The sequence below is a fragment of the Stomoxys calcitrans genome, chromosome 2 (genome assembly GCF_963082655.1).
Source record: "Stomoxys calcitrans chromosome 2, idStoCalc2.1, whole genome shotgun sequence".
NCBI classification, from domain to species: domain Eukaryota; kingdom Metazoa; phylum Arthropoda; class Insecta; order Diptera; family Muscidae; genus Stomoxys; species Stomoxys calcitrans.
The window spans coordinates 204,844,577-204,872,116 of record NC_081553.1 but is presented as its reverse complement, the minus strand read 5'-3'; the positions used below and the strand labels follow the sequence as shown (position 1 = coordinate 204,872,116).

General features: G+C 40.2%; 1 protein-coding gene across 1 annotated transcript; it reads left to right on the top strand.

Annotated features, from left to right (window-relative positions):
• The first annotated feature begins 8,756 nt into the window (after positions 1-8,756).
• On the top strand, positions 8,757-26,708 carry LOC106088470 (transketolase-like protein 2). The gene is made up of 4 exons (XM_013253992.2): positions 8,757-9,039; positions 24,371-24,706; positions 24,761-26,032; positions 26,126-26,708. Exons 1-4 carry the CDS (start codon positions 8,936-8,938, stop codon positions 26,301-26,303), a joined length of 1,890 nt encoding a protein of 629 aa, XP_013109446.2. The 5' UTR covers positions 8,757-8,935; the 3' UTR covers positions 26,304-26,708.
• Positions 26,709-27,540: the final 832 nt, after the last annotated feature.

Here is a 27,540-nt window from a genome sequence, read left to right as displayed (position 1 = left end):
ATGAAAACGATACCCAAAAGGCCAATAAGAAAAATCAGCTGTTTGTTGAGAATGTTGCCATAATTAGAGAAAATGAAGCGAAAACGAGTTATTACCAAACGTAACGGATCTGAAAACAAGTAGGTGAGGTTCGACACGTAATTGTTAAGGGGCATTCATATATTAAATTTTAAAGTTTTTTTTTTTTTTTAATTGGGTTTCAAATCAAAACAATAGTAAGAAAAATTTCCTTAATAAACCAAAGTATTGCAAATTTTAAGCTTTACTAATTAGTTATAAGGTGTGCAATAGTTTTGATATTTATAGCTGGTTCTCGGCACTATGTTTATTTGTTTTATGTACAACGGAGAAGTGGGGTCATGATACAAAAACTTAGGAGGGAGTGTCATTTGCCCAACGAAAACATTTTTCTGTTCAACTCTGGAGGATTGTTTACAACTCGTTATGGCAAATAAAATAAAATAAATAAATAATTTATTGTTTTGTTCACCCACCGATGCAGACAAATTCAATGTTGAGTGAAAAACGAGGCCCCACATCAAGAAATAGAAGTTGAAACAATATAATACGTATGTGAATATTGTGATGGTGAAAATATCAAATCTTTCAAGCAGATGATTTGTTATTGCCACGAAAACAACCACAAAGAACCGTAAAACGACCATGCATTTTTATACCCACTACCCGTTTGCAACACATCGACCCTACAAGGTATATATATATATCGGATTATCGTAAAATCTCAAGACGATTTAACGATGTCCGTGTCTCTGTCCGTCTGTTGTAATCACTCTAGAGCCTTCAAAAAATGAGATATTGAGCTGAAATTTGGCACAGATATGTCTTTTTGAAGAACGCTGGTTGAACGTGCCAAATCGGACCATATTTGGATATAGCTGCTGTATAGACCGATCTGCCGATATATGGTCTAATGCCCATAAATGGTCTAATGCCCATAAATGCTTTTATCAGATTTCGATGAAATTTAAAAAGAGTTAGTAGTTTAGGGCCTCCCGACGTCTGAACCAAATATGGTTTAAATCGGACTATATAGCTGCCATATAGACCGATCTGCCGTTAAAGGGTCTGAAGCCCATAAAAGCTTTAGTTATTACCCGATATCGCTAAAATTTGAAACAGTGAGTAGTTCTGGATTTCCCAATGTAGGGACCAAATATGGTTCAAATCGGACTATATTTAGATATAGCTGCCATAGGCAGCCCACAAAAGCTTTATTATTTAACCAATTTCACTGAAATTTGAAATTGTCAGTATTTTTAGGCCTCCCAACATAGGGCCCAAAAATAGTTCCGATCGGACCATATTGAGATATAGCTGTCATATGTACCGATCTGCCGATAAAGGGTCTGAAGCCCATAAAAGTTTTATTTTTTAACCGATTTCGACGAAATTTTAAACAGTGAGCAGTTTTAGGCCTCCCAACATAGTTCTTTTAATATGCTTCATATCGGACTATATTTAGATATAGATATCATATAGACCGATCTGCCGAAAAAGGGTCTGAAGAATATAAAAACGTTATTTATTACAGGAAATTGAACTTCAAATCCAACATTTTGGTAAGGGCAAGAAAGGTCACTCTTGCCCTATACACCTGCAAGAGAGCCATTGACAAAAGTTGGCGATTTAGATCGCGTGTTATGCATTTGGTATATACTGCAGTTGTCAGACCTATAATGCTATATGGTGTTGTGGTCTAGTGAACGGCGCTTCAAAAATCCACCTACTGTTCAATACTTAACCGGATCCAAAATATGGCTTGTTTATGCATCACAGCCGCACTGAAGACGAGACCATCTGATGTACTGAGTTTATTGCTACATCTAATGCCTCTGGACATTATGGCTACCCAAATTGCAGCGACCACTGCCGTGAGGTTAAGGGAGCTTTCTCATTGGTCATGTGGCGGCTACGGACACTGTGTTATCCTTAATACAATATCCGATGATCCAGACAATGTGGATTACACACTACCTGAGCCGCTTTTTCATAAAAATTACTGTACCACTATTCCTGGAGGCCACCGTAGCGCAGAGGTTAGCATGTCCGCCTATGACGCTGAACGCCTGAGTTCGAATCCTGGCTAGACAATCAGAAAAATTTTTCATCGGTGGTTTTCCCCACCTAATGTTGGCAACATTTGTGAGGTACTATGCCATGTAAAACTTCTTTCCACAGAGGTGTCGCACTGCGACACGCCGTTCGGACTCTGCTATATAAAGGAGGCCCCTTATCATTGAGCTTAAACTTTAATCGGGCTGCACTCATTGATATGTGAGAAGTTTGCCCCTGTTCCTTAGTGGAATGTTCATGGGCAAATTTTGTATTTACTATTCCTGATAGAACCGATTGGAACTACTATATCTCTGGCAACAGAAGTTACATAGACCTCTATACGGATGGTTACAAACTAAACGACCAGATGGGCTTTGGGGTGTACTCTAAAGATCTAGAACTGGTCATATCGAAGAGGTTACCCGACCACTGCAGTGTGTATCAAGCAAAGATCCTTGAAATTAAGGAAGTGGTGGAATGGCTAAGATAAAATGTCATTACGGCGATTGACATAAATATCTTCTCAGGCAGCCATTAAATCCCTGGAGAACGTATTCCTGAACACAAAAACGGCACTCGACTGTCGCAGATCTCTCAAGGAGATGGTTGAACAGTTCAAAATTCAACTTCTGGGCGCCGGGTCACAGAGATATCCAAGGGAATTCTAAAGCAGGAGAGCTTTCGAAACTAGAAACTACCATACACACTCCAGGGACACTGGAATCTGTGGGTTTAAGTTTTCAGGATCAGGCCCGAAGGGCAACAAATGATAGATGGTCACAAAGAGGGGGCTGTGAGCATTCCAAAACTATGTGACCTCATCTAGACTAGAAGAGGTCTACTGCTTTGCTGTCATTGGCTAGAACAGACGTCTCAATCATTGTGTCCGTCATGACAGGTCACTGTCTAATCGGAAAACATGCTGGCAGACTGAAGGTTGCCAGCAACGACTTTTGCAGAAGCTGTAGGGACATTTAGGAAGAAGAGACTATAGAACACCTTCTGTGTGTGTGTGTGTGTGTCCCGCACTAGCAGTTAGAAGGAGTTCCACTAAAGGTTCTCATTTCTTTGAGTACCTGTCTGATTTAGCGGATGTGAACATTCGCAAGTTATTGGGCTTTTTAAAGCGATCTGGATAATTCAACGGCAGGAACTAGAAGGCATCTACCTTCTTTTGTTCCTGTGGTATCACAATGGACGAAAACGTCTAAGTGAGTCTGATGGCAGACTGCCACTTAAACCTAATAGCATTAATACGCATTGTTCTACACTGTATATCGTATTTGTATATATGTACATACATATTTATTTTGTCAGTATCCAAGTGACACAAATTGTCTTGTGGCGCAAAGAATTTAATTTTAATTGCCCTTTCAGCATTCAGAAAAACATTAAGCAAAAACACAGTTTCCGTTATTATATGAACATTTTTGGCCTTTACATGAGGCATAAAAGAAACATTAGGACTTTTTATACCCCACACCACCACTGTGGTACAGGGTATTATAAGTTTGTGCATTTGTTTGCAACGCTAAGAAGAAGAGCTAGACCCATTGATAAGTTTACCGATCGACTCAGAATCACTTTTTGATTCGATTTAGCCATGTCCGTCTGTCTGTGAGTCCATGTATTCTTGTAATCAAAGTGCAGGTCGTATTTGTTGTCCAATCATCACGAAATTTTGCACACATCACTTTTTTGGCCCAAGGACGGGCGCTATTGATTTTGGTCAAAATCGGTTCAGATTTAGATATAGCTCCTATATATGTATCGCCCGATTTGACCTTAAATGGCGTAGTAACTACAATTTTCAACCGATCTGCACAAAATTTGGCACGGATTGTTTCGTCGCTGATCTTAGCATATATCGGTTCAGATTTAGATATAGCTCCCATATATATGTATCGCCCGATTTGCACTTGAATGGCCGTAGCAGCTACAATTTTCAACCGATCTGCAAAAAATGTGGCGTAAATTCTTTTGTTACTGATATTAACATACCTGCAAAATTTCATCAAACCCGGTTTCGATTTATATATAGCTCCCATATATATGTATCGCCCGATTTTCACTTAAATGGCCACAGTAGCTAAAATTTTCAACCGAAAATTTGGTATGAATTGTTTTGCTAATGATTTTAACATACTTGCAAGATTTCATCAAAATCGGTCCAGATTTAGACATAGCTCCCATGCATATGTATCGCCCGATTTGCACTTATAAGGCTGTAATGAACACAATTTTTATCCGATTTGCACAAAATTTGGCACGTATTGTTTTGTTACTGATCTTAACATATCTGCGAGATTTCATCAAATTCGGATGTAGAACCCATACATTATTATCGCCGGATTTGCACTTATATGGCCGTAGTAACAACATTTTTCAAAGGATCTACAGCGGTCAAAAAAAGTATTCATCATTAGCAAAATTGATAATAAATTCACTTATTTTGGGTAATTGAAGAAAATTTAAGGTAAACAAATAATGCAGTTTTATGCAATAGTTTATTTTTCGTAATATGTTTTAAAATAAATTCAAAAAATAAATTTAATTAGCGCAAAAAATGCAATTTTATATAATAACACCAAAAACAGAACAAAAAAAGTATTCATCATTGATGTGCTATCATCAAAGTCAAATTCAAATATTATTTGGGAATCCCCCTTTTCTGTTTTATTTAGTAAAGGAGGCTTTGCCCTTGACAGCAAATATTTAATTTCATTGAAAATATAGTTTTTGTCAAAATGGGTCGTAAGCAAAACGAGGTTTCTGATGAGGTAAAAGTTTTGATAATAAAACACCACAGGAATGGTTTAACTCAAAAAACAATCAGTGAAATATTAAATAGACCACGATCTACTATACAATCCATCATCAGAAAGTGGACAGAAACGAAAACTGTTGACAATAAACCAAGATCTGGTCGACCAAAAGCACTTTCAGTTGGAGATGTGCGTTGGCTAGTGCGGCAAACTCCGAAGACAAATGCGACCATTCTTCGTAAAAACACTATGGAATATTTAGGGAAGGAAGTTACTACACAAACAATTCGAAATACACTCAAAAGGCATAGTTACAGAGGAAGAACTGCACGTAAGAAGCCCTTTATAAATAAAATAAACCGAGTAAAAAGGCTAAACTTCGCAAAAATGTATGTAAAACAGCCCGAATCATTTTGGAAAACAGTCATTTTTGCAGACGAGAGCAAGTTTAATCTTTTTGGGTGCGATGGAAAGGTCATAGTGTACAGAAAACCAAATACAGAGCTTGAAGAACGAAACACAGTTGCTACTGTAAAACATGGTGGAGGTGGTTTAATGGTTTGGGGGTGTATGGCGGCTTCAGGAGCGGGAAATCTTGAAATTATTAATGGAGTAATGGATCATAAGCATTACATTGACATTTTAAAGAGGAATTTAAAAGATACTGCTGTAAAACTTGGGCTTGGTAATAACTTTCAATATTATCAAGATAATGACCCCAAACATTCTGCTTTAAATACCAAGATGTGGATGCTGTATAACTGCCCCAAAGTCATTAAAACTCCTCCTCAAAGTCCCGACTTGAACCCAATTGAACATCTTTGGGAACATCTCGAACGCAAATTGAGAACGCGCAATTTTTCGAGCAAGAGTCAAATGCAACAGGTGATAATGGAGGAATGGACTAATATAGACCAAAATATAACCGCTAAATTAGTCCAATCGATGTCAAACCGTTTAAAAAAAGTTATAAGACGCGGTGGTCGAATAACAAAGTATTAATTTTTTTAAATTATGTTATTTATTTTTTTGTTTTTTTGCAATGATGAATACTTTTTTTGTTTAATTTTTTGTGTTCAGCTGTAAAAATATATCACACAAGCACTACTGCATCATTAGTTTAATATGTTTTTATTCCAATTGTCTTTTGTAGACTTTTAAAAAAAAAAAACATTGAATGATGAATACTTTTTTTGACCGCTGTATTTGAAAGTCGGTTCAGATTTAGATATAGCTCTCATATAAATATATATTTGTATATTACCCAAATGTATAATTGTAGGGTATTCTATAGCGGCTCCGCCCGAGTTTTGCCTTTCCTTGCTAGTATATTTTATATCCCTTACAAGATACTTTTTGCCAGGATTGTCCGATGAATAGCGCTTCTTATATACACATGCACTTTGAACAAACAATAAATATGCACTTTAAATAAATTTCATCATAAAGATCTTATTGCCTCTTTATTCCTTCGTTCTACAGCGACTACTTGTTGTAATTAAAAAAACACCAATGAATCGGTATGAATTTAACTCAAAATCCCCTTTTTGAGGTTTGTAGACAGTGCATAAGTGAGCAACAATAGGTATCCATTTAGTTTAAATGTATTGGTTATTTTTGTCGAGTAGCTATTTTGAAGACTACACGCCAACCTACACAGATTGCGTTTTTTTATACATTGGAACTGTTTTATTAAAACCTACACTGTGATACAGGATATTAGGTCTGTTCGCGTATTTCTGCAGTAAAAATTTTCCAGCAAAAATTTGTAGGAGTGTAAGATCCTTTTTACTCTCTTTAAAAAATTTGCAAGCAAAATTACGCGAACGACTTCCAGTGAAAATGTGCAGAAAAACAGCAAATAGGTTTTTTATTTGCTTGCTTGGAAAACAGTGTTTTTTGAAATAAAAAATGCTAGCGATACTTTTGAGGTATTTTCCTTAGATAAACGTCAATTTATTGGGCCGAGAGTGACAAGGCTAGAAGGGGGAGCCATTCGTCGTATTCGCGATCTCCGTGGCGCTGGACTGCCATCACAAATTACCGTGCAATCCCATGGCAGCAGATTGTACATATCGCATTAGCCCGATGGAGTTTTTTAGTGTACAACAACAACCGCGCACGAAGCTACGAATGTCGGCCGTGGCGCCAGGTTGCGCTAAGCGCTGGTTCCAGACAGAATCTCTGCACTGATGCTGAAGAATGTGGATCTGCCTGGAGTCGATTATCTTAAAACTGTCCTCAGCCCATCTGAACACTATTATAGTACCCGATGTTTGGAAGATGGGCAGGATGATCACGCTGCTGAAACCTGGAAAGGACACGAGCATGGGGGAGTCGTACAGACCAATCTCCCTTCTCTCATCAGTAGACAAGACGCATGAGGGACTACTCTTCCCGCTCCTCCCGTTGGACAATTTCCATCCGGGCATCCAACAACTCATTTACACTTGTTGTGCTGACAAAGAAATCTTGAACTAACCATAAAATGCTCCTGGATATTGTGGCTGGACAAATTACTGCGACCACTGATGTGAGGCTAAGAGAGTTTTCTATTTGGTCATGTGGCGTCTACGGACACTTTGTTATCATTGAAGATATCTGTATCCATTCACAATTGGCAGAGTAATTTGCACTAATTTTTTCTAATTCCACTGAGCGTCAATTGTTTAACTGCCCAGCTAGACCCACTCAATCATCCCTCCTTAAGAAATTCAAAGGAACGGTGTTGGTTTCATCGTAGCTTCCCGATGAGGATGACTCCATCAAAACACTTTAGAAGCCGATAATTGCTCTTTTCTTTGTGTCAGGAAGGATACAATGTTTGTGTCTGGAAGTTTACAAATGTTTTCAAGATTTTCCAAACAATTCGCAATTTTTGCACTTACCTTCGAATATAGAGCAACCGACTTGGGGTAAAATTACAACTTCATTTGTTGAGTTTCCGTTACCTGAACACTAGCTGCTGCCATGAATCTTCATTAAAAGTGAATAAAGATGAAACCAATTTAATAATTACCAATAAACAATTTGGTCCATTTTGGTGTTAGTCTTTGTATTTTTATGTAACGGCTGTTTTTCATAAAACAGGTGACCTTGCAAATTACTGCTGGCAAAAAAAGTCCCAATAGAAATTTGCAGGTTCTCTATTTTTGAACTGTCAAAATTTGCTCTCTCTCTTTTCTGCTGGCAAATAAAGTACGCGAACAAATTTGCACAAATTTTTGAGTTCCCGAACACAGCTATTATCGGTTACATACAGTGTGGCAAAGGTCCTATGTCCGAGAATCTTCCTGAGGCTGAAGAAGCATCACCACGGACTGCTGATAGGAGTCCTGACTCGTCGCTTCAATGTCAGGATCGTGCACCTTTTTGTCACTGCCCCTGTTTTTCGACCAGAAGACATTTGATAATCTAAAAATAATTTGAAACCCAAGGGCCTTGAGTAGTAAAACAGGAAAATCAATTTATATGGCGACTGATACGTTTATTTATGTTACAAAAAAAAGTGTTCAATCCCATGGCAGTTCAATCGGCAAGGGCTGCCGCCTCAGTGTATAACTCACTGCTACAACAACAAGTCTGGCTGTCACAAAATATAAGTGGTTTTTCAACCATCAAGGTACGTACGTCTGTGGAGTTCCTGAATCAGGATATTCAACAGAATCAAGCAGACAAAAAATAAAACAAAACACACTGCTACAACAAAAACATCAACGACAAAGTCGTTTGACCTAAGCTCTTTTAAAATAGTAAATCAAAACAAAAATTCCACTCCTCTGTTGGGTGTTTTTCAACTCCACACCGAATTTCCCACTTTTTCAATTCCAATAGAAGACAATCTCCAATGTGGCAACTGTGCTCACCATTCGCTCTTGTTGGCATCAGCATTTATTAAAGTTCTACACTAAATCAAACTGTCAGTTTGATTTCGAAAGCCGGCCGCTAAACAACGAAACAGCTCAGAAACGTTGAAGAACTCAAGCAACAACAACAACACAACGACCGCAACCGAATCGTTTTATAGAACAAAGTGCAGCAGTAAAATATTATTTGTTAAACACACAAATTAATTAATTAAACGCGTTTCCACAATGTCGTACCATAAGCCCGAAGCTAAAGCTATACAAGAATTGAAGGATATTGCACAACGTTTGCGTATTCATTCCATTACCTCAACTCAGGCTTCCAAATCCGGGTAAGTTTACATATGTATGCACATAAATATTTCTGTACACATATACGCATTTTGCATTTGCTGCACTCAAATATGTTTCCAAAAGCCTTCGATTTATGAAAATTCAAGATACCCATAAAATAATAATGCGTTAGTAAAAGTAGTTTAACCGTGAACTAGAAACGATTTGCAAAGACATTTTTTTCCATTTACTTTACAAGTTTTTTTTTTTTGTTCTTTTGCAAAAACATGAATTACTATACACATCCATATGTGTATTGGTGTCTCTGGAACACGTGGTTTCATCGTATCGTATGGCATACAGACACAGCATACAGTTTCATAATTATTCAAAAAATACGATTTTTTAAATAAAATTTTGACCGCAGCATGTCCGATAATTTACTACAATCTCTATTGTGACCTTTTTGACCTTGACGGGCGATAGTGCTTCGTAAAACCAAAAAACCAAGCAACAAAAAATACTCGGCAACTTCTCACACCACTGAAGTTTGTGTTTGAATGTTTGATTGCACTGCTTCTGTGAGGGTTGCAAAGTTTTGAGGAATGGCTTTTTCTAGAAATGGGTGATATTTTTATACCACTAAATGTCGGGGTTATATTAATTTTGTCATTCCAATCGCAACATTTCGCAATGTAAATTTCCGATCCTACAAAGTTTATATATTCTTGAATGTCGTAAAATTCTATGACGATTTAACGCTATCCGTGTGCTTTTCCGCATTTCTGTTGTTATCGTGCTACAGCTTTTAAAAATTGAGATATTGAGCTGCAATTTGGCACAAATCCATATTTTTGCCGTTCGCAGGTTAAGTTCTTTTATGGGCCAACACGGACTTTATTTAGATAAAGTCGCCATATAGACAGATCTGAAGCCCATAACTGCCGCATTTACTGTCCGAAATTCGGAACAGTGAATTGGACTTGACATCTCGATCGTCGAACAGAACATGGTCCATATCGGACCATATTTAGACATAGCTATATATCGATGAAAGGCACATTTATTGCTCGATTTCGACAAAATTTGAAACAGTTGCACTAGGTCCAGTTTGCGCCATTTTATATCCACCACCATAGGATGGGGGTATACTAATCTAGTCATTCTTTTTGTCATTCGTCTGCCGAAATCACGATAGCGATCGAACGCGTAAATTTAGCCGCTTGAAATTTTGCACAGATACTTGCCATTGATGTAGGTCGTTGGGGATTGCAAATGGACCACATTGGTTCAGATTTGGATACAGCTCCTACACAAACCGATCTCCGGATTTGACTTCTTGAGCCACTGGAAGCCGCAAATTGCATCCGATTTGTTTAAAATTTTGCATTCGTTGTTCTGTAACGATTTTCAACAAATGTGCCTAGTAAGGTTCATATCGGTCTTTAACCTGATATAAGCTTCCGTTTAAACCGATCTCACGCAATTTTCATCCGATTTGGTTAACATTTGCATTCCTTGTTCTGTAACGATTTTCAACAAATGTGCCTAGTAAGGTTCATATCGGTATTTAACCTGATATAAGCTTCCGTATAAACTGATCTCCCGATTTTACTTATTGAGTCTCTGGAAACCGCAATTTTTGTCCGATTTACCTACAATGTTGCACATAGTATTCTGTTTTGGCTTCCAACAAATGTACCAAATAAGTTCCAAATCGGTCGATAACCTGATGTAGCCCAATATAAACCGATCTCCCGAATTGACTTGTTGAGCCCCTGGAACCGCAATCTTTGTCCGAATTACCTACAATTTTGCACATAGTGCTTTATTATGATTTCCAACAACTGTGCCAAGTAAGGCCCAAATCGGTTCATAACCTGTTATAGCCCCCATATAAACCGATATCTCGGTTTGATTTCATGAACCCATGAAAGCCGCGATTTCGGTCCCATTTAGCTACAATTTTACACATAGTAAAAGTACGGTTCAAATCGTTCTATAACCTGATAAAGCTCCCATATAAACCAATCTCCCTACTTGACTTCTTGAGCCCTTACAAGCCGCAATTTTTGTACGATTTGGCTAAATTTTTCCATGCCGTGTTTTGTTAAGACTTCCAACAATTGTGCCAAATTTGAAAAATTGACAGAAATTGGCAAAACAAAATGTTTTTATTTGAGACATTCACAACCACTGTGTGAAAAATTTGTAGGACGGCGTTTACTTGTTAGTAATATCTTGGTAAAATAAAATCATTAACCCAAAGAGACTTTACCTGTGAAGAATGTCCAATCTTATTGCAAGTTTACTAAACAATTGTTTTTAAGCAAGTCATGGGTAATTTTCAATAAATTTTGATTATTTAAAATAGCTTGTTCTGTTCTTGCTCAGGTAGAAAAGTCAAAAATTTTTATAGTGAACAAGTTTGGTACAGAAAAAGGTAAATTTGTTTTCACCAGTGTAAAAAAACACCCTACGCCATCTTTACATCTCACCATAGGAGTTTGCTACCGATTGACACACCCTCTTATTTTTTTTTTAAATTCACTATCTCAATGATAAGCGCATGGCATAGATAAATTATATATAGATAAATAATTTAAACGTAGCACGTAGACTGGTTTGTGGCGCTTGGGAATATAGATAATCTAATAACATGCCGCAAGCGGAATTCTGCTCTCAATGGCATGCAGTTTGCGTCGTTTCCTTTTTCTAAATATGCATTATATCCTTTCCCGTGAAGGAAACTATGGCGTAATGCATGTATATAGGATTCGAGAAGTCGCAGCTTTCGATGTGTGTATATTTATTTCTTTTCTTTTTGCTGTAAATTTGATTTTTTTATTTTTTCGGCAGAGCTGCTTTGAAGAAAAATTAAATAATTACCGACACCCATAAGCTTGACATTTGCTGTCACATTTGAGAGCACAAAAATTTCTCTGCAATTTCAATCCTCTTTCCCCATATTATTCTCTCCTAACTGTTTTTTCTTAGCTTTTTTTCTACCCATTCATAGGTTAATTTGAAAGTATAGCAACACTGCATATCTTTGTTCTCGTTCCTTATAGTTATTTAGAGAGAGATGTGCTTTTGTTCTGTCTGTTTTTCGAAAGTGCCGGCTTTATCAATGGTTTTTGCTTATCATTACTTTTTGTCACTCTTTTCTGTTTTTTTTCGCAAACATTATACCTTAGATTTCGCTAAAATCAAATCATTCCAGCAGGTGAAAGCAGAACATAAATTAAAATACGCTCAACAAAACTGTCAAATTATGAATAAATATATTTTATTACTATGCGAAGATAGAGTTAATTTGTTTTGGTGGTAAAAATAACGTTCGCACGAAATGAAGTGTTGTCAATTATATTTAATAGGCCTTGTTTGGCTTTGTAGTACGGAATGGATACAATAAATAAATAAAATCCATGGCAGATAGTTGTACGTACTGGATTGACCCGATGGAGTTCTTTACCACCTTGTGCACAACAGACTGGTACAACAACAACAACAACAACAACACTATGTTAACTATCCAAGACGCTTTAGATGAATGTGGGTGTGATCGACCCTGGGCAAGCTCCTTTTGTTGAGCAAAGTCATTCCGGTAAATATGTAGGTCGCTGGTGAAACCCTCTATAAAGTGTATACAATCCTCGTGTGTATATATACATACATATATTCCAACCGCTAGACATTAAAAGTCTTCGTCGATATCTGTCCTCCTGCACGCTGTCGAAAGATCGCCGACTTGGCCCCATTACAGTCACATTTAGATAAATTGTAGTCCATTATGGTACACAGTAGCGACAGACTCAAGGCTCTGACGGAAAACGAAACCACGACCCACAATAAGCCGAGCTATCTTAACCAACGGGACCGTCAAATGTTTGAGTTACATCGATGACCTTTCAGCATTAGAAACTTTGTCACGAAGATATGTGACAAGAATGAAAAAGGATAGCAGCCGTGCGATTTTTTTGTAGGAATTGACGATTGCGGCGTGTTTCCTTGGGTCGTCCTGTCTGGGTTAAATTTTTAGGCATATTTGTTATCTACTCGTTAATACCTTTCGCTTCATATCCATATTGCCTAGGTTTGCCACAAAAACGGGCTTCAAATTCACGTTCCAGGGGTTAACCCACATCGGCATACCAAATTTCAGTAAACTCCAAGTAGCGTCGTTTAAAGTGCATTTTCCCAAGTTTCACCTAAAAACGCATGTCAAAACTAAAACGTTAGAAGATGACATGTAAGAGCAGGGACAACAAATGACAAATTAAGGCTTTTGATCAAGACGAATTTTCCACAGGATAGGAGGGGGCACACGCAGAACAACGAAGTTGATCGAGTGCTCATGAATACGGACTTTATGGTAAATAACTAAATATTTCCGTTGTTACTACAGAAGGATGCGGGGAAGGACTTCCTGGCGCCTCAACTAGCCATTAGGTGCGAGCACCACACACGTTGGGACATTGAGTTTCGATATGTATGGTGGTCATTGTTGCCACGAGAAGCTTAGCTGCGAACTACCGGGCGCATTCACAGTTTGCGGGTAGTATAAAGCTCACTACAGAGTAGCTGCAACGGCACTCTTGACATGGAAAGTTTCTTCTATTCTATGCACAAGCTTGTGCAGGGCGGTCTCCAACGGTCGCCGTTTAACAAAGGCAGGCTTCCAGACATGAGCAATACGTTATGTATCGTAGTATTGAGTAGTATATGTCAGGTCAGGACTTAGAAGTATATGCGAGTCCTAGTTGTTGTTGTAGCCACATGTGTATAAAGCGATCCGATCGCCACGGGAACTTGATGGCCACTCGATTCCGCTGATTGTACGCGACTGCAGTTGCAGCTACTCCGTATGGAGCATTCTGCTATCCATCACTTGTGGACGCGCCCGGTAGCTCCCAGCAAAGCTTCTCTTTGTGGTGCCCATGGCATGCCAACTCAGTATTTCCAATTGGATATTAAACTCGTTCTCTAATCTCAAATACCTTATATTTCAACCCCTTATTGCAAAAGAAAGTAAATAGGTCCGGTTTGGGGTATGGGCCCTAAAAACTATCAATATAGAGCTTCCCCATATTGCCATGTCCAGTAAATAAGTCCTATTTGGGGGTGTTTTGGGGAAGGGATGGACCCCCAGAAACTTGGTCCCACATTCGGATATCTGATTAGATTCGTATTCTACTCGCAAATAACTTTCATTTGAGTCCCATATTACGATTTAGGGGTATTTTGGGGGTTGGGTGGTCCCCCAAACACTTGGTCCGAGAATTGGATATCAGATATGTTTTCTAATCTTAAATACTTTTCATTTGAATCCCATATTGTCGCGATTGGTCAATATATTGGGTAGCCCAAAAAGTAATTGCGGATTTTTCATATAGTCGGCGTTGACAAATTTTTTCACAGCTTGTGACTTTGTAATTGCATTCTTTCTTCTGTCAGTTATCAGCTGTTAATTCTAGCTTGCTTTAGAAAAAAAGTGTAAAAAAAGTATATTTGATTAAAGTTCATTCTAAGTTTTGTTAAAAATGCATTTACTTTCTTTTAAAAAATCCGCAATTACTTTTTGGGCAACCCAATATATATTAGATAGGTTTTGGGTGTGGGGTGGCGCCCCTAGGTACCCCATTCGAAATTTAGACAAAAAATTTCGGTTAAATCGCACTACCCATTTCCGAGATCCCCTATTTTCAATACGGGACCATTATGCACCATCTGTAAAAATTTCAAGAAAATCGGTTCAGCCGTTATTGAGTCTATACGGAACAGACAAACAAACCAACAAACGAACAAACAAACAGAAATTCCGTCTGTTTGTTGAAATCGCGCTACAGTTCTAAAAATAGAGACATTGAGCTGAAACTTTGCACAGATTCTTTTTTTGTCCCTAAGTAGGTTAACTTCGAAGATGGGCTATATCGGACTATATCTAGATATAGCCCACATATAGACTGATCCGCCGGTTTAGGGTCTTAGGCCCATAAAAGCCACATTTATTATCCGATTTTGCTGAAATTTGGTACAGTGAGTTTTGTTAGGCCAGCCATATAGCCATATAGGTTTTGTGCCAATAAAAGTTGCATTTATTGTCCGATGCCGCCGAAGTTTGGGACAGTGAGTTGTGTTAGACCCCTCGATATCTTTCTGCAATATGGCACAGATCGGTTCAGATTTGGGTATAGTTGCCATATAGACCGATCTCTCGATATTAGGTTTTGGGACAGTGAGTTGCTTTAGACTCTTCGACATCTTTCTGTAATATGGCACAGATCGGTTCAGATTTTGGTAAAGCTGCCATATAGACCCATCTCTCGATTTAAGGTCTTAGGCCCATAAAAGGCGCATTTATAATCCGATTTCACCGAAATTTGACATAGTGACTTATATTAGGCTTTTCGACATAAATATATCAATATTTATACCCTACACCACTACTGTGGTACAGGGTATTATAACTTTAGTAGTATATATATATATATATATATATATATATATATATATATATATATATATATACGACGACGGATACACACGGATACGACGTGTGCCACAGTATCCGAGGAATTTGCTCGAACTCGGCTCAGATTAAGATATAGCTCTCATATATATGTTCGGCTGATATTGAGAAATATTATTGTTATTTGGAGGAAGGATTTTCTTACAACTCACAATATTACTGGTGATTTTCATAGAAATCGGACAAGATTTAGATATAGCTGTCATATATGTATATTGCCCGATTTTCCCCGACGACTATCACATTATCTGAGAAGTTTGGTTGGAATCGGTTCAGAATTAGATATGGCTCCCATATATACGTTCGTCAGATTTTGGGTAATTTGCCATAATGTTGTCATTTGTCAACCGTAGTTTTTACAGTTTGAACATATTTGCTGCCGAGGTCCATCAAAATTGGTTCAGAATTGGATATAGGTCCCACATTGTACTTATAGGGTAGGTGTAGGGTATTATACAGTCGGCACCGCCCGACTTTTGCCCTTCCTTACTGGTTTGTTATACATAATTGAACAATGACTTTTACTTATTAGTATTTGGTCCAAGTCGGAACATATTTCGATAGAGCTTCTATGGGGCATAAGGTATTCATTTTCACCGTTTTTTAATGAAAGGTGGTTTACGTATATACCCGAGGTGGTGGGTATCCAAAGTTCGGCCCGGCCAAACTTAACGCCTTTTTACTTGTTATATATAAAAGAAGATTTCGTTGCCCCAAAATAATAACTAATTGCATGCAAAAAAATGTTTACCCATCCAAGAATTAAGGCCTTTACGGACATTTTACTAAAAAAATGCCAATTTTGCAAACATCTTTCCCCAGTGTGGGGATTTTTGGTGTTTTCATCAAGACATGTGGCCAAAATTTTTACTCATTTTTTTAAAAATATATTCATCTACAAGTTTGTGAAAAATTAGAACGATATCTTTAGTAGTTTTGGTTTTATGATGTTTTCACTTTGAATTTTATTTTTCACAAAAGTGTATTTTGTATTGCAAACATACAAGCAATGAACAAACTGCATCACTTGGTACTTACTTTACTTTAATTGGCTACGACAGAATATTTGTTCCACTAGCCGAACGTAGAATAACGTTCCAAGCGCCTCGATCTTCTGCGCTCATTCTAAAATCTCTGACATCAAGTTTCGAGGTGTCTCCAACATCTTGATCTTTCCATCGGGCTTTTGGTCTCCCCGGTTTGCGTGTACCACCGTGTTTGCCTTCAAAAGACTTCTTTGCTGTAGCTTCTTCATCCATTCTGACAACATGACCTAGCCAACGCAGCCGTTGTATTTTGATGCGTGTAACTATCCTATCGTCTTCATACAGCTCGTGGCTCATACGTCGCCTACATTCTCCGTTAACGCAAACTGGTCCATATATTTTACGAAAAATCTTTCTCTCAAATACTCCTAGCACTGCCTCATCTGCTTTCATAAGAACCCATGCTTCAGAACCATATAACAGCACGGGTAGTATCAGTGTCTTGTATAGCGTAATCTTCGTCTGTCGAGAGGTGGCCTTGTTTCTAAACTTCCTACTTAGTCCAAAGTAGCATCTGTTTGCCAGTATTGTTCTGCGCTTAATCTCAAAACTAGTGTCATTCGTTTTGGTTACGGCGGTGCCGAGGTAGATAAAGTTACTGACTGTCTCAAAGTTGTGGTTCCCAAATTTCTCTATTTTCTTTATCTGCTCGGTTGTGCAAGGCTTTTTGGGAGCTGAAACCATCCATTTCGTCTTATCTCCATTTACGGCCAGACACATTTTCACTGACTCTCTTTCGATTCTTTCAAAGGCTGCAGTTACTACTTCCGGTGACCGACCTATGATATCAATGTCGTCGGCATAGGCGAGTAGCATGGTACACAGTTATAATTTTGAAAAATTTTCGAAAATCGGACCATAAATGCGCTTTTGACAGCCCAAACAAAATTTTGTAGGGCCGAGGTGACCAACTTTGAAGTCCCACCAATGGGCCCCTGGGATAACCGGATAACACCTCAGCTATAACTAATTTCATGAAGATATTTCTATCCGTTCCAAAATGTCAGATCTTATTTCTATCCCACTGTGCTTCGTGTAAACGGGTTGGGAAGATTAGTTCAAGTGGATTTGGGCTGTATTGTTCAACATGGTTTTACATCAACTTTTATCTTGCCTGACATGTTTTTGTGTTTATTACCATAAAGTGACGTTATCAAATTAAAATATGCTTGGGAAAAAAATGAATTCATTGATTGAATTAATCTGGTGGAGGGTAAATGCAAGTTTAACAAAAATATTATCAATCGAATTGATACAATAATCGATTGATGAAACCAGAGATTGTCCAGAGTACTATTTAATGAATGATAATCAATAATCTAATGTTGCGGGCTTAAGTGTTGAGACGCAATGGGATTTTATTAGACCTACCCCACTTTACCCTTTGATGATATTGGTGTTAAACTGATTTTATTTCTTTTCAAAGATTATTTGCAATTCTTTCCCATCCCATTAGATTAGATTTTTTAGTTTACCTATGTATTTCGAGAAGACTGTCTTTATCTATGTCTGTCTATGAATGTCAGCTCATATTATTATGGAGCATATTTCAAGCTTATCCATAAAAATATACAATATATGTCTATATATACGTATGTATGTATGTGCATACTTTTATGTACCTCACTCAATGTTTTCCAAATACGTACTTGCATACCTTACTCAGTATCAGCATTTGTGTTTTTTTGCTGATATGAAAGCCAATGTGGGGGTCTGTCTCACTGCTTAGATTTAGCACCATTTGATTGTCAAGAACGAAAACTACCATTGCATAATGTTGATTAATTTTGTATATCACAAAGCATATTTCGTGGACAAAAATTATTTTTGTCGCCATACTTGCACACATATATTGTCGTGTAAAAAATCCAGCGAATAAGTTAATTGAATATTAAGTACTATCGACTTACGAATGGCACATTCAAATTTGGTTGAGTAGAATGTAGTGCGAGTTTTTTTTTTATTATTTTATCAAAATCTCCACTATTTTGTTTGATACAATGGCAGTTCTTTTAATATAACCACAATTTAATTTAGGTGGGTTAACCAGAACCATCGAATCGATATCTAGAGGGCGGCGGGGACCGGAATTGTCGTGAAGTAAAATTACTTTGGTTAGGTTGAAAAGAGGGTGCAGATATTAAACCGCCCCATGCCACTAGGGACATACACCTTAGCCAGTAATCGGCTTGTTGTGTGCGCTCCAAAAACTATAAAGTAATCTCTAAAAAGTAAATTTTAGTTAGGAATTTCGTGCTACTTACAAAATCCTTAATTGTTTTCAATACCACTCCCCTTAGTTGGTTCATGTCTGGTATTGTGTCTCCACCTAAGTGCCGGTATCTGTTAGACGCGAAAGCCGGGCAATGACAAAGGAAATGCTCCAACGTCTCATCATCTTCCCCTTTTGCCTTACACATGCTGTCACTTGCCGCACCGATTTTACATAAGCGAGCTCGTAGTCCTATGTGTCCCGTTATGATACCAATAGCTATACTGATCTCCTTCTTGCTTCCTTTCAGTAATAGCCTCGTCTTCTCACGATCTGGATTCTCCCATAGGATTTTCGCTGTTCCACAATGTTGCATGCGCATTCGTCGCCCCCACCCTTAACTCGGACTGCGTCGACCCGAAAGGCTTCGAGTTAACCAAGTTTATTGACGGCAGTCCTCTGGCCTTCACCGCCGAATCGTCTGCCCTTTCATTTTCCCTTACTCCGTTATGGCCGGGCACCCAAACGATGCCGATTTTGCCATCCTCAAAGAAGGCGTTAATCTCCTTACACTGCAAGAGTGTTCGTGTGCTTACAGTCCTGGTTGTTATTGCCCACAATGTTGCATGCACATTCGTCGCCCACGCCCTTAACTCGGACTGCGTCGACCCGAAAGGCTTCGAGTTAACCAAGTTTATTGACGACATTCCTCTGGCCTTCACCGCCAAATCATCGGCCCCTTCATTTCCCCTTACTCCGTTATGGCCCGCCACCCAAACGATGTGGATTTTACCATCCTCACAGAAGGCGTTAAACTCCTTCTTACACTGCAAGACTGTTTGTGACCTTACCGTCCTGGTTGTTATTGCCCTTATGGTAATTTTACTGTTGCTAAAGATGTTCACACTCGACGTCCTCGTGTAAGCACCATACCACCTCACGCATTCCGTGATTGCCCGGATCACCGCCTGCAGGACCGTATTATTGTCAGGCATTTTAAAACAGATCTCATCCCTGGGTTCTCAATGTAGACCCCCAGGCCCACTCTCTCCTCTAGCTTTAATCCAGCCGTGTAACATGATCTTCCAGATGGCAATACTAGGGTTCCATCAATCTAAGACTGTGCCGCTGGCAGCAGTGCCTCGCACTCGACCTCAAGCTTCATCTCAGGTATCCAATCGGAAACCCCTTCCTTCCAGGTTTCCTATCGTCGCCTCGATTATGCTATGATGGTATGAGCTGCTCCCTTCCCCAATCCATTCTCCCATTGCCTTAAGTCTTATAGCCGCAGTGGCGCCTTACAATTAATCTGTATGTCAATGGGTTGAATATTTAGAATAGTCTCCATAGCAGTCCAACAAATTACTGAGGCGTAAGTAAGTATTGGTCTAATCACGCTCCTGTAGAGCCAGTGGACTATCCTCGGATTCAGGACACATTTTGAGCCTACCGCCCGTCTACCTAGTGCCCAACATCTGCGAGCCTTCTCCTTCAGTACGCTTCTGAATGTGACACTTTCAATTGAGTTTCCTATCCAAGATCACAACTAAGTATTTGACCTTGTCAGATATCGAAATCGTCTTATTGACGAAACGTTGTGCGTCGCGAACAGGCATATTTCAGTCTTCTCTGGGTTAACATTGAGACCTCCCTTTCGGCCCTTCTGCATAGCTCTTTCGGATCCTTACCGCTTAGAAGCATTACAACATCGTCTGCGTAGCAGACGTATTCAAATACCCCTCAGTCAGCATCCGTAATAGGTCATTTTTGGTGGTCTTGCATAGGAGTGGCGATAAAACGCCCCCCTGCGGCGTGCCCTGTGCCACTTTCTCCCTTATATTTATTTATCCATCTGTTCCTTAGCAAATGGTTTATTCAGTTTCTAGGGTCCACCCGAAACTGGTCTAAGGATTGGATCAGAGTGTGGGTCCGCACATTGTTATGCTCAACCTCATGCAGGGCAGTCTCCACCGATCTTCCCTTGACATAGGCATGCTGTTTGTATTTGAGCAGTTGGCTGGATGTCCTACTCTTTATCACGGTGATTGTATACTTATGTGTTTGACGACGGTGAGATCTATTTTTTGATATTGGTATTGCGTAGAGATTGGCGAATGCGCGCACGTACGATTTTGCATGCTAATATCTGTGCCATTGAACGGCCACATTTAAATCGCTGAGTATGCTAAAAAAATGACCGAGCCTAGCTTTAAGAAGAGCTCGACGAGGATCGCCACCTCCACATGCGAAGCACTTCCCTAAATGCTCGGGCGTAGCCAGTGGGTGGATTTTCTAGGACGGTATCAACGCGAGGCACTGTTCGTGGTGGATGATAGGATAACAGAGGGACAGTTTGTTTCTGCGGTGATTTCGTTTGAATTCTAAAATTTGACGGAACAGGATGACATATTGCCTGCTACGTTCTAAAGGGCAGAACCGTTTGCTATGCGACTTGTTAAGGGCACCACCATTTGTAATGTGACTCCTTAAGTTGATTTTAAAGGGCTGCTTTATGTTAGAATACGTGATGACTAAATGATGGGATTTGCCTTTACTATATGCATGCTGCTGCCACGAAAGGTGATCTCCGGGGATCTTTGTCCTAAGATATGTTTCTATCCACCTCTCGGGATAGACGACTTCACCTTGCCTTCATGGGCATTGAAATGGCTTTTAAAAATTGTGAAGTTAGAGTCTATACATGCTTTTCTGGTGGATATGAGTATTCCCTCTCTCCTGGGGAACTTAACTGATACCACATTGGCACAATAAGCCTATAACTGGCTTAGGTGTATGCCCATAATGGTATGGGCGAATTAATATCTTCCCGTAATTGCTACGATGCTGAAAGGCAGGATAACCAAAGCATGACTAGCGAAGTGCTTAATTGTGATTGGAGATACTCCACAAGAAAGGGTTTTATTCTCTGTATAGTGGTTTTTGGTTGTCCATGGATTTCTCATGTCCCACGTGGAGGAGAGGTTGAAAGCCGTTATCTACGCAGATAACTTTGTCATCATGGTGTTTTTTTTTGTATGTGGAGGTGGCGATCCTAGTAAAGCTTTATAAGTGAGTAAACTCGTTCCGGTTCAATTGACGGATCGCCGCAAGAATGTTATGGCCGTGGGTATTTGCAAATGGAAATTTGCCCATGAATATTCGATTAAGGAACAGGGGCAAACTTCTCACTGTCCGCCTCCAGTTTAAGCTCAATAATAAGGGGACTCCTTTTTATAGCCGAGTCCGAACGGCGTGCGGCAGTGCGACACCTCTTTGGGGGAGAAGTTTTTATACGGCTGCCTTGGCATTTTTTCAAATGGCATAGTTCCTCACAAATGTCGCCACATTAGGAGGGTATAGCTACCGAATTCGAAACCAGGCGTTCAGCTTCAGAGGCGGACATGCTATCCTATGCCCTACGGTGGCCTCCGTAATGGGTAATTCTAAGGCGCCAATAACTCGCCTTGTCATATCTTGTATTACAGGCACTCAGTATTTAAGCAAGAGCTGGTGCCATCCGGCCTCTCGCTGAGATACTTCACTCGATATTGCTGACTGTCCGAGATTGCAATGCAGCTATCCTGTATACGAAGCATTCCATTATCTGCAATCTGTGGACGCGCGCGGCAGCTTCTTGTTATTTATGATGAACACAAGTCGAAGCTTGCCGCGTAAGCTGGGCGTATTCATTGGACATGTATTTGTTGAGCCCTCTCGCAAATCGGTAGAAAGTGGATAGGGGCTTGGGTCAGGGACGTTATATTGGTTATGGTTTGGGCGAACCTCATATTTGGTGTCTGGTATGGCATCAGGCTCTGAGCAACTGTACCCTCCGTAGGATGATCGAGAGGTTACGGGGTGTCGCGGCGTTGCCGATCTCTGGAGCAAGGAGAAGCGACCCGAGGGAGGTGCTAAATGTCATGCTCGATCTTATGCCTTTGTTCCTTTATGTTGGGTGTGCGGCAAAGAAGATCGCCTTTAGACTAAGGGACTCGGGAACCTTGCGTTTCTCGAAGTATGAGCATTATTTTGATCTGCGAGGGCTGGCAAGGTGGTAGGCTATATTCGTTGCGGTGGATTATGTACTAGGGGAGTTCTTTCTTGTTGTTGTGTGTTATACACTGAGGCTGGAGCCTTTGCCGATGAAGGATTACATCGGGTCAATCCGGTATGTACAACCGGCTGCCATGGGATTGAGTTATTTCTTGTTGAGGGGCTGGGTGTCATCTGCCGAGAAAGGGATCTCAGGGCTACGGTATCCTTTCTCAGGGCCCAGTGATAGTTTAAATGGACTTTTTTGGGATATGGGAGTCATAGAGGATTTTCATTGTATAAAGCGTCTTTCAGGCGGAGGTTTTGTGATCCTGTAGGCTCTAAAGATTTGATGCAAGAGCGGCTGCCCGATCGATATGTTATGATATATGTAAACAATCCGGTTGCGCTGAAGCCTCTGGCGTCGGGCCTTGTAAATTCGAAACTGGTTAAGAAATGCCAGAAAATGCCATTCCAAATTTTCTGACTTTTTGCTCACACTGGCTAGAACAGCTGTCTCAGTCATTGCGTCCGTCATAACTGATGGGAAAACATGCCGTCGAGGAAAAAGAGACCAAAGAACATATGAACTGTGTTGGTCCTGTACTTTCAGTCAGAAAGAGTTTTACTTTAGGTTTTTATTTCTTAGAGAATTTGCCATATTTAGCGGAATTGAACATTCGCAAGTTGCTGGACTTTTTACAGCGATTTGGATGGTTCAACGGTAGGTCATCTTTCTTCTCCTGTTTTTGTGGCTTCACAATGGATGAAAACGTCCAAGCGAGTCTGATGAGAGACTGTCACTTTAACCTAACTTTTCGAAGGCTGTCAGTCTCTGCTGTGACCCGGGCCATCAAGTGGTGGCCAGGAAAAGGTTGGTCAACGAACTGGGCAGGAGTGAATCGCTGATGACCGCCTATTGAATGAATGCACACTCCCGGGCTTTTTTCTGTTTCTACGGTAACCGCATAGATTCACACCCCGGTTTGCCTGGTAGCCAAGGCCCTGTAGCAGATTGTTTCACGGAACAGTACGTACCTTATTCTGGGGCTGAGGAACCATGACCTCAGACCGAGTTTAGTTGCGTGTGGGAATATTTTATTAAGAATCGGGATACTTCTCTCTTATCAATGAGTGCAGTCCTTCAATGGAACACTTTCTTTATTCGTAAACAGGTCTGAAAGGTCTTTATGTTCTAGTCCGATGTTCTACACCGATCTGAGTGATTTTCAAACAGGTTGGCTTCGATAAAGCTCTTGATAAGATCCTTCATTCTGTCTGTAGGCCTCCATAGGATGGACATACATGTGGGCGTATCGGATTGGTCTACTTTTCCTATTTCTTCCTCTCATCTGTATACTTAATCTAGGGACTATCTAACCCCTTTTTTCGCAACTACTCTTATTATCGCTGGGTTATCACAATAGGCCAAACTGGCCTCCGATTTGAATTCACGTTAATGGTGGGCAATCTAATCTAACCTGTAGAAATCAACAAGCAAACATTCAATCGAGCAAACATTCGGGTTTCCTCTGCATATCACTTAACAATTTTGTTTTTCTTTACAGACATCCTACATCATGTTCCTCGATTGCCGAAATAATGTCGGTATTGTTTTTCAATACCATGCGTCTGAATTTGAAATTCCCCCGCGATCCTTCCAGTGATCGTTTTGTTTTGTCAAAGGGTCACGCTGCACCTATTTTGTATGCTGCCTGGGCAGAAGCTGGACTTTTCCCCGTAGAAGAGTTGCAAAATTTGCGTAAAATCGACAGTGATTTGGAGGGTCATCCTACGCCTCGTTTGAATTTCATTGATGTTGGAACTGGCTCTTTGGGTCAGGGTGTTGCTGTTGCTGCCGGCATGGCCTATGTGGGTAAAAATTTCGATAAAGCTGATTATAGGTAAGAAATGTTGCTCTAGTTTGGAGGGCTCTAATAATTTATTTTCTTTTCAAGAACCTATGTGGTGGTTGGAGACGGTGAGTCCGCTGAAGGTTCCATCTGGGAATCCCTGCATTTCGCAGGTCATTACAAATTGGACAATTTGTGCGTTGTCTTTGATGTCAACCGTTTGGGTCAGTCGGAACCCACCTCTTTGCAGCATCAAATGGATGTCTATCGCAAACGTTTGGAGGCCTTCGGTTTCCATGCCCTCGTTGTTGATGGTCATGATGTAGAGGAATTGTGCAAGGCTTTCTATGAGGCATCCTCAACTAAAAATAAACCCACTGCCATTATTGCTAAGACTTTTAAGGGTAAATTTTTCCCCAACATCGAAGATTTGGATAACTGGCATGGTAAACCATTGGGCGATAAAGCCAACGAAGTCATTAAGCATTTACAAGGCTTAATGATGGACTCCTCTGACAGGCCAGCAGCTTTGGCACCTCAAACACCCACCAAGAGCAAGCCTGCTCCCCCTGTGGATATTACCAATGTTAAGTTGGCCTCTCCCCCGGCCTACAAACTAGGCGAGCAAGTGGCTACCCGTTTGGCTTATGGCACTGCATTGGCAAAGTTGGCCCAAAGTAATGATCGCGTCATTGCATTGGATGGTGATACCAAAAATTCTACATTCTCCGATAAATTAAAGAAAGCTTTCCCAGAACGTTACATTGAGTGTTTCATCGCTGAACAGAACCTTGTGGGAGTGGCCATTGGAGCTGCTTGCCGTGACCGTACCATAGCTTTTGCCTCAACATTTGCCACTTTCTTTACTCGTGCTTTCGATCAAATTCGCATGGGAGCCATTTCGCAGACAAATGTCAATTTTGCCGGTTCTCATTGTGGTGTGAGCATTGGTGAGGATGGTCCTTCACAGATGGGTTTAGAAGATGTTGCCATGTTCCGTACTGTGCCTGGTAGCACTGTATTCTATCCTTCGGATGCAGTAAGCTGTGAACGTGCTGTTGAATTGGCTGCCAATACCAAAGGTGTTTGCTTCATTCGTACTTCACGCCCCAATACAGCCGTTTTGTATGACAACAATGAACCTTTTGTTATTGGCAAGGGTAAAGTGGTCAAACAATCGGCCAACGATCAAGTGCTATTGATTGGTGCCGGTGTGACTTTGTACGAGTGTTTGACTGCTGCTGCTGAACTGGAAAAAGCCGGCGTTCATGCTCGCGTCATTGATCCATTCACTGTTAAGCCATTGGATGCTGATTTGATTGTTGAACACGGTCGTGCTTGTGGGGGTCGTGTTGTAGTTGTAGAGGATCACTACCAGTAAGTTTGAGAAAAGCAATTTTTGGATAATAGATACATGTACGTGGATATATTTATGTAACTTTTTTTGTTTGTTTGTTTTTTTCTTTACAGACAAGGTGGTTTGGGCGAAGCCGTTCTCTCTGCATTGGCTACGCATCGTGATTTTGCCGTCAAACACTTGTATGTGCCTGGTGTACCACGTTCCGGTCCACCCACAGTCCTTTTGGATATGTTTGGCGTTTCTGCTCGCCATGTTGTGGAGGCAGCCAATGCTGTTTTGAAATTGTAAACTGGCACTGTCCACTGCCAATGAATCTATTAATATTATGCCAATGTTACCCATTAGGGTGACATTATACCCACATCCCACTTAGAATTTATACAACAGATACCCTTTATCTTTATCACTTTTGTATGCAGTCTTTGTATCTATCTTTAGTGTTTTTTTCATTTAAGTTTTTTTTTTTATAACCTGGTTATAATGTATTTATGATTGTTTTCCAACCAAAACTACAAATCTTGAAGATTTCATTCCTAAAATTTATATCTCTCATAATGCATTTCAGCATTTTTATGGCATTTTGTGAAGCGTTCTCGCATTTTTTCATTTTGTTATTTGTACAAATATAAGAAACAAATATTCTTTTGTAATGTTTTCTCAACAGACACACATGCACCCACTTATTTTTGAAATATATTTACAAACATAAAACAAAAACAAGTTTTTCAGCCAAATCGAATAATAACTGTGCCTTTACAGACCCGAATAGGGAGATTATCGGTTTATATGGGCATTGACGGATGCATAGTTCCCCCATAAAAATCGACATTATCGCCCTGCAGGAAATGTGATGGAGTGGAAGAGGCGCCACAACAACACGTTGTACTATAGCTACCCACCTGCGGTGGATGAGAGCGCAGCCATAATCTGCATGAATGCAAAATTCTTCTACAGGGTAGTTGACGCGTGCGATAACTATGAGCATCGCAAAGTTTGGAACTTTGAGCTCCGACCTTTGTGGGGCAATCCCATGGCAGCCGGTTGTACGTACCGGATTGACCCGATGGAATCTTCATCGGCAAGGGCTGCCGCCTCAGTGTACGTGTTCGTCTTTTTTCGTCATGGGAGAGGCACATCCCGGAGTGCCTTCTCCGTATGCTTTTGGTCCGTGCCGGGATTGATAAGAACCCCGGACCCTGGTTCTGTTCCGTTTGCCAGAACCGCCTTCATCATCGGTCAGTGTCGGTGAGGTGTAACAGGTGCTTGGAGTGGGTACATTTCCGTTCTTGCTCTGGCCTAACTTCGCTACGGGAGTATAGTCATACTGGCTATGTCGCTAGGTGCTGTGCGAACACAGCCAGCAGTGGGTCACAAGCGTCGCCGTCGTCGCCTTCGGCGTCCTCGTCGTCGGACTATGTGACCCCCCCGACCTCTCCCGTACGGCAATTTATGCAAAGACAGCACCCTAGCCCTACTATTGCCAGGCCAGTGTCGGGAAATGTATCGTTCCTGCAGTTAAACTGCA

What these genes read in the sequence shown, in the direction of transcription:
- LOC106088470 (XM_013253992.2), top strand. Translation starts at nt 8,936, where the DNA reads ATGTCGTACCATAAGCCCGAAGCTAAAGCTATACAAGAATTGAAGGAT. An exon ending in ACTCAGGCTTCCAAATCCGG is followed by an intron (nt 9,040 to 24,370) that starts GTAAGTTTACAT and finishes TTTTCTTTACAG; the next exon opens with ACATCCTACATCATGTTCCT. An exon ending in GTTGTAGAGGATCACTACCA is followed by an intron (nt 26,033 to 26,125) that starts GTAAGTTTGAGA and finishes TTTTCTTTACAG; the next exon opens with ACAAGGTGGTTTGGGCGAAG.